The sequence below is a fragment of the Cynara cardunculus genome, unplaced genomic scaffold (assembly GCF_001531365.2).
Source record: "Cynara cardunculus var. scolymus isolate 2C unplaced genomic scaffold, CcrdV1 Un_Scaffold_4257, whole genome shotgun sequence".
In the NCBI taxonomy this organism is placed as follows: Eukaryota; Viridiplantae; Streptophyta; class Magnoliopsida; order Asterales; family Asteraceae; genus Cynara; species Cynara cardunculus.
In genome coordinates this window covers 17,577-30,463 of record NW_020201813.1, presented here as the reverse complement: position 1 = coordinate 30,463, position 12,887 = coordinate 17,577, and the positions used below count along the sequence as shown (strand labels likewise).

The 12,887-nt window shown below is 35.5% G+C and overlaps 2 protein-coding genes across 2 annotated transcripts in view; both read right to left on the bottom strand.

The window, feature by feature from the left end:
* The window catches only part of LOC112503975 (nuclear pore complex protein NUP98A), a 9,852-nt gene extending 6,042 nt beyond the window's left edge, over positions 1–3,810 (bottom strand). The window contains exons 1-5 of the mRNA XM_025107940.1: positions 3,705–3,810; positions 3,382–3,497; positions 3,214–3,286; positions 1,336–1,635; positions 2–582 (exon numbers count right to left, since the gene is read on the bottom strand). Of these exons, the coding sequence (XP_024963708.1) occupies positions 2–582; positions 1,336–1,635; positions 3,214–3,232 (900 nt within the window). The 5' untranslated portion in view covers positions 3,233–3,286; positions 3,382–3,497; positions 3,705–3,810. The remainder of the gene's footprint in view (position 1; positions 583–1,335; positions 1,636–3,213; positions 3,287–3,381; positions 3,498–3,704) is intronic.
* Positions 3,811–11,352: 7,542 nt separating this feature from the next.
* Positions 11,353–12,673, bottom strand: LOC112503978. Its single transcript, XM_025107943.1, has 3 exons — positions 11,866–12,673; positions 11,561–11,789; positions 11,353–11,436 (listed from the first exon to the last, which is right to left on the bottom strand). The coding sequence occupies exons 1-3, from the start codon at positions 12,660–12,662 to the stop codon at positions 11,416–11,418; spliced, it is 1,047 nt and encodes a 348-aa protein (XP_024963711.1). The 5' UTR covers positions 12,663–12,673; the 3' UTR covers positions 11,353–11,415.
* Between the last annotated feature and the right edge of the window lie 214 nt (positions 12,674–12,887).

Here is a 12,887-nt window from a genome sequence, read left to right as displayed (position 1 = left end):
ACGGAGAACTTTGAGCCCCAAAGGGTGAGGTAGCAGTACCAAATGGGGTGCTGCCAAATGCGGATGTTGAYTGACCAAATGCTGGACTTGACCCAAAACTGAAAGGAGAGCTAGTAGCACCAAAAGCAGGAGTAGGTGAGGATCCAAATGCTGGAGTACTTGAGGCACCAAATGCAGGGGTACTCGAAGCACCAAATGCTGGAGTGCTCGAAGCACCAAAAGCTGGAGTGCTCGATCCAAAAACAGGGGAGCTAGAAACACCAAATGCAGAGCCCGTGTTACCAAATGCTGGGGTTGATGTACAGCCAAAAGCTGGAGTGCTTGTTGCACCAAATGCTGGAGTGCTTGTAGCACCAAAGGCAGGAGTGCTTGTGGCACCAAAGGCAGGGGTGCTTGAGGATCCAAATATCGGTGAGTAGGGAGCACCAAATGCAGGTTGACTTGAAGCTCCAAAAGGCGACGAGCCAAATAGACTGCTACCAAAAGCAGGTTGTGATTGCTGAAATGAGCTTCCAAAAGGACTTGACTGTGTATTGGATCCAAATCCACCAAATGCAGGTTTCTGGCCGAACACGGATGAACCTGTAATTTGGATTAGAGATGAAATGAATTAATCAAACACAAGAAGGGATAAAAAAAGAATGAGCAAGAAAAAGCAGACATAGATCAACAAGCTAATAAGAATTCATAAATGAAAATAAGAAGACTATAAAAAAAAGTTCATAATCTAGAGAWTATATAAAATTATGCATCTTCTTTCCTCTTATAGCAAGCATTGAGTAAAATCTTACATATACCGACTTCAGTTGTAGAATTTTGGCCCCTCACAAGTTTAAATACTTACTTTTCTTTTAGACTTTCCCCATCCACTAGTTTTTTGCCAATTCTTTCTCAYCTTCTAATGCATGTGCTTGATTTTGATTGATGATGACTACATGCCTTGCCTATGCTTATTAGTTTCATATGCACTTTGATTGTAATATTTTTATTATTCTCTAGATTATGAGCTTTGATTTGATAGTCTTCTTATTCTCATAAAMATTATGTTCCCAGCTAAAACCACCACCAAAARGTYTGAACAAAASCAATGGTTGCAAAGRGCCATGCAACACCACCAAATATCACCTCTTGTYATKATAAGCTTTMGTAAGCATCAAATGTGATTATTAATGATCTCAGTTTCAAATATAACYGCATCTTAACCAACCACACCAAAATATCTATAACATAATTCAGGTATACTTAACAAAACCAACATAGATATTAAAGTTTCAGTCAAAGCSAWATAGAGTACAATATTTGGAGAACTTCTTGAACTTCAATAGATGTGCCTACCGCCAAAAGAAGAYGATGAAGCCCCAAAGGCTGGGGATGATGAAGCTCCAAAAGAAGGCATTGAACTTCCAAAAGCAGGTGCTGATGAAGCACCAAMAACTGGTGAGGAACCTATYGATGAGGATCCTTGGGTACCAAACACACCAGTAGAAGTGCCGCCAAAAATGGAACCCCCTGTTTGTGAACCAAAGGGAGACGTGCTACCAAATGGTTTTGGAGCAAATGGATTGTTATTTGCATTACTTGCCTGCCCAAAAACTGAYGGGGACCCAAATGGACTATTAGATGACTGCCCAAAAGCTGTTGAAGAAAATCASAAGCAATTAGAWCCAAAGTTGTTGACCATAAATAAAAAAGATACACTTCATACAGGCAAGTTCCAAGRGTCAGGCATCCACCATTCRGCACCACAAAGCATAGATTTATCCCAGTCAGCATGATCAACATGACAWGCATGTCAACAAGTATGATAAAAAGTGATTGACAAGGATGCCAAAACGTTACATGAGTATTTAAAGTTTCAAATGTCCATAGTCAAGACTGACAACTAACAATATCACGTCGATCTTAAGAAATCAATGTGCCATCCTCAGAAATCAGTACGATTCACATTTGCATTCGGAGACCTTTTTGTTTATATTTTTCATAGAAATATCAAATCAAAAAAAAAAAAAAAACACTAGATCATTACTAGTTTCATTACTTCCTATAAATAGACCATCTGAGAGAGGTTAATAAGATTCAAACTTGCAACTCGTAAGTTCTAACTACACATTATTTGAATCCATTTTTGAGGGATGTTAGTAAAGTGCTCCACAAATGATTGGCTAGGAGAGACCCAGAGAAAAGAAAAGTGAGAGAACAGGTAAAAAAGAGGGAGAAAAGGAAAGAGAAGAAGAAATAAACTAGTTCCTAAAATTAAATAACATATATATAAAACAAAGCCACTGAAGCCTTTTTTTTACCTAGTTGCTCAAAGACCATATGGATTTAGTTTGGGGCAAAACAAATGGGACCTAATTGTATGCAAATGTTACCAAAAAGAGCCTACTTAGTATGCCTAAAATGGGTGTGAAATTAAGCAAATTCATATTTGTAAATGAAAATGAAACTGTTTGCACGTTATAGAAGTAGAATTTTCATCCTCAGTTTAAGGGGGAAAACATACTCTCTCTCTCTCTCTCTCTCTCACTTAAGAAAACAAATCATGAGCTACATAATAAAAAAAACAGCTTCCATTATATCCCTAAACATTAACCTACATTGCAAAGATAGCAAACATAAATAGTTGACAAGAATGCATTTGACCTAAAAATTATATTTTATATACAACACAAACTATATCCAGGAATATAAAATAMGCACATGCTTTTTTGAGGCAAAAGGATTTAATGTGTCACCTAGCCCTTTCTTTATCTACCTTGGATGCAGACATAAGGGTGTGTTTGAGTTGAGCGGAATAAAGTTGGAGYATGCAGACTTGAAGCCCAGCTCRTGAGAAAATAGGGAGCTTGTTTCACTAAAAGTTCAAGCCATCACTTGTTTCATATAGGCCTGTWTAAATTTCGTTGATATGGGATTGCATGAAAATAAAATTGAAAACCTGTCATTTGTTAATTTAAGGATAATTTACATGGAGCACACTGCCCTCTAAGTATAGGGCGTGCCACAACTAGCAGGTATAATCAAGGGTCCCAAGAGGCACAAACCAATGGTTTTAAACATAAATTACACTGAAGAAACAACCCAAACGACATTTAACAGACATAGTCATCCATATTTTACAGAATTAAAAGACAGAAGGAATGAAGGGGCAAAAAAAGAATACAACATAAACATAAAGTAAAATAGGTTCAAAAAGAYTGAAAAGAAACTTACGGTTGCTAGAACCAAACATAGTTCCTTCGATTTAGTTCGCAGTATACCTAACAATAGGTYCCCAATCCAAATTCTGGAAAAACATCAAAGTCATGTAAATTGCGAAGCATCAATGAATGAAGCAACTTGATACAAAGAAAAACAGCGATCCACAGACAAGAAGCTTACAGAATTACGCTCTAACCGGAACCAGGCATACACCTGCAGRTTCGCATACACTATATAGTTGTCTGAACGAGTGCGCYAGAAACTAAAGTTCTACAATTCTAACCAGCTATCCACGTCTGTTTCAATCAAAACCATCCATCCATTCAACAATTAGAAACGAAAAAAACTGTAAACAGATTGATACAAAACCATTAATCCTAGGGTTGATTGAAAGCGGACTTAATACAAAATTGTCAAGAGGAAAATAACATATCAGTACCTAATAATCGATCAAAAAAGCGATTAAAAAHCGTATAGGATGTAAAGTAGGGTTAAGATCATACCTGATTGGCGACGAAGATCGTGGATCTGTAAGCAATAGGGGAATTGCGAGTCGAAAGGAGATGGATATAGAGAGACGATTGGGAGAGGCGAGGTCTGTGAATAGGTCACACTGCAAAGGGTAAACAAGACCATACACCCGTGTATCGATGTTTTTAACCGCATGGGTTAATTTTTGTGCATTTCAAAACCAGCTTAAACTATACACTATCTCCACTTCATAAAATGATTTCAAACCAATCAATTTTTCGATTAACCTGAATATCCAACCTGCTATGCAAAATGACTAATTTCAAAGCGATCACATTTTGCAAATAGTTCGAAATCACCGCATTTGACTCCGTAGCCACAAGGGAATTTTTATTTCTTCTTGGATTTGAACCTGAGACCTTCTAGTACTTTTGATCAGTCAAGCTCAAATCAATCATGCACCACTCTTGTGGTTATATAATTCGTACTATTAATACCAATTTAATTGGTTGTTAGTATCATACCAACTATTTAAACTTAGTTGTTACGTGGTATTAGAAATTGTATATCATAATAACACCGTATCGTACCGACTTATTTCTTTTAATTATTTGTTACAGCAGATGCAATGCAAGTCTTGTTGATAGATGGGTGAAAATCCAAGATGGAAATTTTAGCCCAAATTCAAAAATAATGGATCCCCTTTGAAACATTCTTTTAGCATATTGGATATTTGGGTTTATTTGGATTTTGGACCACATTACAATATTACATATAAAAAATTAGAGATGGTCAAATTGGGCCTGATTCGGTTAGGAATTGATTGGGATCAAGACCAATTGAAACCGGTTATGATCTAACAGTCTGAGAGTAATATAAATTTTATGTAATATTGAGGTCTGACCTGGCTTGACTCGATACTGATTACGTGATAGAGACTAGTTATGTTTTTTTTTCTTTTAAGTTTTTATTAATTATAATACAAGTTTTTAAATATTTTTTACAACACTTTTAAAAAAAATTCTTTAAAAAATTTAAAATTTTTTCAAGTAAATTTAAAGTGTATTTCAATGTTAAATTTTAAAATTCTTCGTTAAAAAAACATAACTAAGGGGTCGTTTACCAAACGCTTACCCGGGTAAGCGCTTACCAAGTAACATTACTTCACCGGATGAATATAACAACGACCAAGAATCTTACCCGGTAAGAGCGAGACAAGGATCAATGGTCTTACCCGGTAAGTGAGGGCGACGACTCTTACCATGGTAAGCGCTTACCGGGTAAACTGTTGCATACGATGTCGTTTTAATGAATTAAAATCTTACCCGGTAAGTAAATAATAATGTTAAATTTTATCGGTAAGCACTTATCGGGTAAGTGTTTGGTAAATGGTCCCTAACATTTTTATGTAAAAATATATGTTTTCATGTGTCAGGCCCAGGACTAAATTTGGGACCGGCCCAACTGGAATGGCACCAATTATTGGGCCTAGAATTTGTTCGATTTTTTGGTTATAAGTTATATGACTGACCAACACGACAGGAATGGTACTGATTTTTACCGGCTTAGAATCCTCTTACGTCCCATTTGGTTTGCAGGAATAGAATGAATTTGAAGGGGCTTAGATTTCAAATTCATTTCAGTCTCATGGTTGGTTTGTTGCATTGTCTGGATTTAAAATTCTTATTTAATTGAAATCCTACAAATGTAGGATTTTGAAATCCTTAGAGGATGCTCGGGGTTTTATGGGATTTTGTAGGGTTATATGAGATAAGGTTTTAAAAAATGTTTAAAACATTTTATTATATAATCGCTTAATAAAAATGTAATCTAATTATTTTTATAATGTTTTATAAATAATGAAATCTAATTCTGTTCCAAATCCTACAAACCAAACACATCAATAATTTCAAATCCGTTCCAATCCAAATCACTCCATAAAATCAAAATCCCTCAAAAACATTCATTCACTTATTTATTTACTTGACAAAGTTTTAGTTGTCGCATTCGCCTCACGAATTCATTCACGATTCAATTATTTATTTATTTGTTTAAACCAAAAATCAAAAATTCACATAACCAATTAAATAAATTAGTAAATTATGGGGTGCTAAGACAATTAAAAATGTAAGTTAAATGATAGGTATTTTCTTGTCTTTTTACCATTCACTTAGGTGAAAATGTTTATTTATAAATTGTTGATTTTTTTTAGTGATATTTTATCTGTTCTTACCAAAAAATTAAATATCATATATGTATGACCTCATTCAATTGAAAGTATCAATTGACAAAGTCTATAAGTGTTTGTTTACCCAAATGTTTATCCAGTAAGTGCTTAACGATAGGAGTCAACACCTATAATTTATTTTGATGTGTAAGGTTTTAGTACAACAAAACGTATTGAATGCAACATTTTTCTGGGTAAGAATCGTCATCTTCACTTACCGGGTAAGACTCTCCATCATTCTCATCACTCTTATCCGGTAAGATTCTTGGCTCTTGTGATGTTCTTCCGATGAGAAAATTTGTCCAGTAAGCACATACCAAGTAAGCGTTTAGTAAATAGCCCCTAAGAGTTGTCCAAACAGAACTATTTTACTTTGAAAAATATCAAAGTAGTATTTTGTTTTAACGTTCAGAATTTTTTTTACTATCTTTATTTCAAGTTCAATTATAAATGTAGTTCTTTAGTGCTTAAGTTAAGCTCCTTTGAATGTTTTTTAGGCGTTTTAGTGTTGGCGCTTCAAAACTCACGGGTTTGGAAAGCGTGGGAAACTCAGCCTTCGTTTCTTTGGACCTTCCAAATTTTGGGTAAATGGGGATCCAAGACTATAGATTATAGTTGCCACCCGTGATAATTCACAACGCCTTTCATGTGTGCTACCTACGCAAGTGTTTGACGGAAGAAGAAAGTGTGATTCCCCTCTTGAAGATTCGTATATATGAGAACAACTGTTGCGTTGAGGAGCCGGAAGCAATCTTAGAAAGAAAGCCCAAGATGTTGCGCCATAAAGAGATTGTTATGGTCAAAATACAATGGAAACATCACCGAGGCTCGAAAACAGGGGACGCGAAAGAAGGCATGAAGAGGTGTTACCCTCACCTTTTTGTTTAGTTTTATATTTCGAGGACGAAATCAAATTCAAGGTTGGGGGAGGATTATAACACCCGTAATTTTGTTACTATTTGTATTTTGGGTTAATCTATAAGTGTAGTTCTTTAGTGCTTAAGTTAAGCTACTTTGAGTGTTTTTGGGCGTTTTAGTGTTGGCGTTTCAAAACTCAAGGAAGTGAACTGATAAGGATGAAAAAGTGGGTCAAGCTAGTTTCGAAGCTTGTTTGTTCGCTAGTTTCACCGCACCACTGTTTGATTTCATTCAAAGTGCTTGGGCTAGTTTGTTCACTAGTTTAACTAGCGGTAAACTAGCCAACACCATTGGCCAGCGTTTTAAGAGCCGATTTTGGGTTTTCACTCTCATTTTCTCACCAAACTCTTTTCTCTCCCAAATTTCTCCCTTCCATCTTCATTGAATATGTTTTTGGAGCATTTACTTCTCGTTTCCAACCAACCCAAGAGCATTTATACCTCGTCTAGGTTAAGGATTCAAGTCTAGTCTTCAAGATCCAAGTGTGTCCATCTCTTTCCCCAAGCTTTCTCAATTTTCTAGGTTTTCATCAAAACCTAGTATTGTGAGTTCATCCTTTACTTTTATAAAACCATATACATGTTAAAATGATGTATTGCACTTCCTTTAAGTTTCCATTTTAAGTATTTTGCATTTGATGATTTTGTATATTTTAATGAAACAAGTGTGGAGAATTGTTTTAAACCCTTGGAAAATGATTATTTCAGTGTCTTGATGAATTTCGAACTCAAACCTATAATGTTCTTTACATTCGGGTTTTGTTGATAAAAATGGGATTTTAACCACTTGACGGGATTTTGTATACAAGAGTACCCATAAATGGTGAAGTTTGATATATATATATATATATATATATATATATATATATATTTGTGGCTAGAATGCAATGGATCCATAGGTATAGAAGTTGATTTTGACGAGTATGTTGAGGCGTTATTCCCTAATTGTAACTTGAAATAGACATTGGATCTTAATAGGCAACAAGATGTGGACTTTTAAAGTCAGGCATCGGCCAATGACCATATAATGTAATTTCTAAGTAAATTAGCTAACTAGAACTATGAAGTTCTCAAGGTAAGGACCTATATAGCTGATGTTGGGAACTCCACAGGCAAGAAACTTGATTTAGTTGAGCTTGTCAATTCATTAAACTATAAGATCCAGAAGGGGTTGATCTTAATGATTGGTCATTCGTTAGTAATGCTTATATAATATTGAACCGTAGACTACTCATATGTCCCGCCACGGTTAATGGAAATCGGGTCTCCCCTTTCATCTCTGGATGGCTTATGCCCTTCCAAGGATAAGCGTGAGTTAAAATGTACAATCAATTTGACTAAGGCTATGTTTTCGTTTTTAAATTTTATAGCTTTATTCAGTAACTATTTGTTCTCACTATGCGTTAAGCCTAACACTTTTTTTCTCAAATGACATGCATATCATGTTCTCTTAGCGATAGGACTCCCAAGGGTTGAGTGGAGTATTCGTGTCGATGGAGGCATTTTTGGGAATTACGTCCTTGAGTGTTTGTGGAGTTACTAGATATTTTTTTTTTTGAGTATTTGTGTCGATGGAGGCATTTTTGGAAATTACGTCCTTGAGTGTATTTGGGTTTTTTTTTCCAATGGTTAAATAGTTGATCAGAATTTTGATACACATAAGTAAACTTAGCATAAAACCCAAATTTCTGTATTAGAAAGAGAAATGTAAGAACTGAACAACATTTCTTCTATTCGATAAAATTTGTATAGAAAACTATATAGAGATGCAATAAAGTAAAAAAATTGTAGGGAAGTCAAGATGGGCAGGTTCGGTAGATCAGATAATCTTTTAATAAGATCAAAATAGGTTCAGTTAAGTTGGTTTAGCGGCCGTTTACCAAATGCTTACCGGTAAGCGTTTACCCACAATAGTATCACTCACAGATACATTATTGGGTAAGATTCTCAACCATCAAAATGGATCATTGGTGTCTTTACTTTGCTATGCGCTTATCGGGTAATATTTATGGTCCTTACTATATTTCTTATTTAGTAAAATTATTTGTCCTTATCACATTTACATGAAAGGTGAACTGACTGTTACATTATAAGTGACATCCAATAAGCATTTTCGTATACATCCTGACTTAATAATTCTAAACATAATATTATTATGGAAGTGGTTGGTCAAACAAATAACAACCTCCAACTTTTGTATTATTAAATTCTTGTCTTTTAAAATTATATTTAACTTTATTTATTTTATACTGAAATACTAATTATTTGATTAAAAATTGTTTTGGTGGAATAAAATAGAACCCAAGTAAGAGGCCGTTTACCAAACACTTACCCCGGTAAGCATCTAATGGTAAGATTCAACTTTATCATTTACTTACCTGTAAGATTTTAGTCAACAAAAAACGTCTTTCTATGCAACGAATTACCCGGTAAGAGCTGACCATGGTAAGAGTCATTGCTCTCACTTACCGGGTAAAGACTCTAGTTCCTTGCATCGCTCTTACCGGGTAAGATTCATGGTCCTTTCCATGTTCATCCGATAAGGTAATGTAACTTGGTAAGCGCTTACTCAAGTAAGCATTTGGTAAACGACCCCTAAATCACATGAAATATTAAAATCACGAAGAAAGAAATTTTGTAATGAACGATAAATGTTGGAAAACTAATGTTGGGGAATATGGGTTTTGTCTAGTTGTAGAGATTTGGATGAATTCATGTATCGTGATTGGAAATCACTTTTTAAATACTATATTTTGTCTTAGATTATCTTAAGTTATCACAAAATTAATATTTGGATAATTCTGATATTTCATACACAAATTAAGGTACAAACTCGTGTGCGTGTGTGTATATATATTCACTAGATTAACCGTTTTATGTATTTATAAGATATCAACGGTTATGGACAGTTTGATGGTTAATATGTAACTGCATATTTGTTACAATTGCTAACGATAAGATTAAGTAACGGTTATTACTGACTCAGAGGCTCTGAGTCTGAAGAACCATGCCCACAAGAGAAGACACGATTAGAGGCTCTGATCACCGACCCTATAAGCAATGTTCAAGTTTAGAGGCTCTAGACAACGACTTATAATCTGAGCGAACTCAGGGACTCTAAGCTAAAGGCTCTGAGTCCAAAGCCTCTGATCTATACTCAGTCAAATTTTTGCTAAGTTATGAAACAACTTCGAGAAGGTTTCTAACTTTCTGAAATTCGTCCAGGTCGCTCTGAAACTTAAAACTCATAAGTAAACATCTCCTCAAAATCCGTAAAGGTTTAGAGTTGCTGCCCCGAACCCCTTACCCACCGCCAAGGCTGCTGCCCGGACCCCGCTTTGTGACGATCTAAAGTGATAGAGACAACATTAGTACAATTACACTAAAAACGATCTATAACACTAAAATCACCAACATTCCTTTCCGTTTAGTAAAAAAAACAATCTATTTTTAAATTAAAATTATAATGAATCGTTATTATATTAATTATGAATATTGAAAATCATAATATACTTATCATGTAATAATAAATGTATACATATATACATATTAATTTATTTATACACACAAACTGTATACATATATTAATTAAAATAAAAAAATTAATCCGGGTCGGATTAGGGGCGGGTAATGTCATCTTCGGCCTCACTTCAGGTATGAAAATAAATGCTCGTCCCCGTCCCGTTACCCGTCAAACCGGGGAATCCTCGCCCCAACGGGTCAAATTTCCATCTCCAATCACTACGGGCACACTATTTTGGTCAGCAACCATTGCAGGTGTCACCATGGATTCTAGAGGTGTGAAGATATATACATGTATTTGCCTTTTGCATTACTAATTATTGTTTTTATTTTGTATTATACTCAAATGCTAATTATCTGATTATAACTGTTTTTGTGGAATAAAACGAGAACTCGACAAAGGATACTATGAAGTCTATTCCATTTTATTATGATGACACGAGATACAAATTCTAAAAGGACATGTTCCAGTCCGACATTCAAGGATCAAATGACCGTTAACATCGAAATTGCAATTGTAACACACATATTGAGACGTTTTCTTTCTCCGAACAAGTGTCAATTGATGATTGTGATAAGAAACAATCATCTTGCCCTCTTTCTTAACATTTGCATAACGATCAAACCGACGAATGCACTGAAGGTGAAAAGAATTTTTGTATGCAAGACAGTGATAGAGTGGGTACTTGGGGTGCATTTCCTTCTCACATATATCGCAGTAGAAATCTTCAGGATGGTTTTCAACTGGGGGATACGTCAATGGGATTTCATGTCCTTTGCAATACCTATGACTAAGGAAATGTGGAGACTGTAGTGCACAAAACATGTCTAGTTGGAAGTTACAAGCATTGCAGGCGTAACTTATACTTGTATACCATCGGTCACATGCCTTACAAAGACGATTGGGATCAATAACTTGGATAAGAGGATGCTCGTGAGACTCATGTTTGATAGTGTTGGATAAAAATGCACAATTCACATCAAGGTAGAATGCACAAGTTTCACATCTGTATGCAAACGTGTTGCCGTAGCTGCCACAACCGTTGCATTGGTAATAGTCGTCATCCTCATAGGTGTTTACCAAGTCAAGTGAATGATCTAGGTGAAGTTGATGTTCAAATATGAGCGGTAACTCGGCACAATATTTGTGTAAAGTAAATGAACATCCGTTTTTGCAACTATAGTATGGAAGGGTGAGTGGTCGTACACACCCATAACATACCTCTATTGAATCACTACAATTGAAGTTGGGCATGTTATTTCCTTCAGATTCAATATTAAGGATTAATGCATGATTATGGCTCCAATGGTTTATCTCTATTACGTCACCCTCATCCCGGGCCATCTTTCCAAAATGCAGTCGTTTCAGTGGATCTATGAATGCATCCGACATGGGAAACTGCATACAATCATTTTCGTGTTCTTCGACATGAGAAGTACTGATGGCATCGCTGAGACAAGATATTCAATTTAGAAGAAACATCCACAAAAATAAATAAATAAAAATAAGAAAAGAAAGTTCTAGACCTTGGTACAGAAGGTTGCTCTACATTTAAGGCGCACTTGATGTGAACAAAATATCTACAATTTGGACAGTGATACAACCATATGTTTCGYTGGATGAGCTTGTTGCAGAAGTCACAAAAATATAAGAAACTRTAGAAATTATCTGGAAGTGAATAGACGAGRACGAGAGGATGATTAGGGTGATGAGGTAGATTGATGGTCGGGACTAAGAAAGCACAAGTCTTGTGAATCCAGAAATTACAACTATSACACTGATAAAATAAGTCTTCTTCCTTCATATCGCAAGCATCGCAATTGAATGATGCTGGTCTTAGTTGGAGGGTTAACGTGTGTTGTGGGTGACCTCTGTGTTCAAGCTTGATCAGTGCTTCTTCCTTAAGTGCAAGTTCAGCAGCCTCTCGAGTAACAAGAGCAACAACACATTTTGTACATGCATCAAACTTACACTGAAAACAATGGTAGCTAAAGCCAGATCTGCCTTGATTACCRCACACATCACAGATCCARATRCTTTTGTGTTGTTCAATGAGTGTAAGAGGATGCAAGGGATGTAAATAGTGATTGAAAGTSAGCGTTAGCTTTGCACATACCTCGTGCAAAAAGTGACAACATGAGATGCATCCGTACATTGAGCCACCCGAAATGGGATCTTGACATCCATAACAGACGAGCTCCTTTTTTTCATGATTACCGTCACCAACATGAAAAACYGTCTCCCRGTTTTCAATCAACTTCAATGGATGATTYGTATGACTGAAGTGACGGATCTCTTCCATTCTCTCTCRGATATATGACATCAATGGAACTTGAAGTTTGGGTATAATTTTATTGAGAAGATAATGTGGTGGGGAAATGTCAAAKTGTACACCATCAAGAAAAGCAACCTACTAAGTCAAGATAATGTTCTTTTTAGATGTTTAATTGTTAGAAGATTTTTAAAAGGGGTGCTACATAAACTTGTACTAAAGTTATTTAAAAACCAATAGATATTATTAAACTAAAAATCACTTATTTTCAGGGAT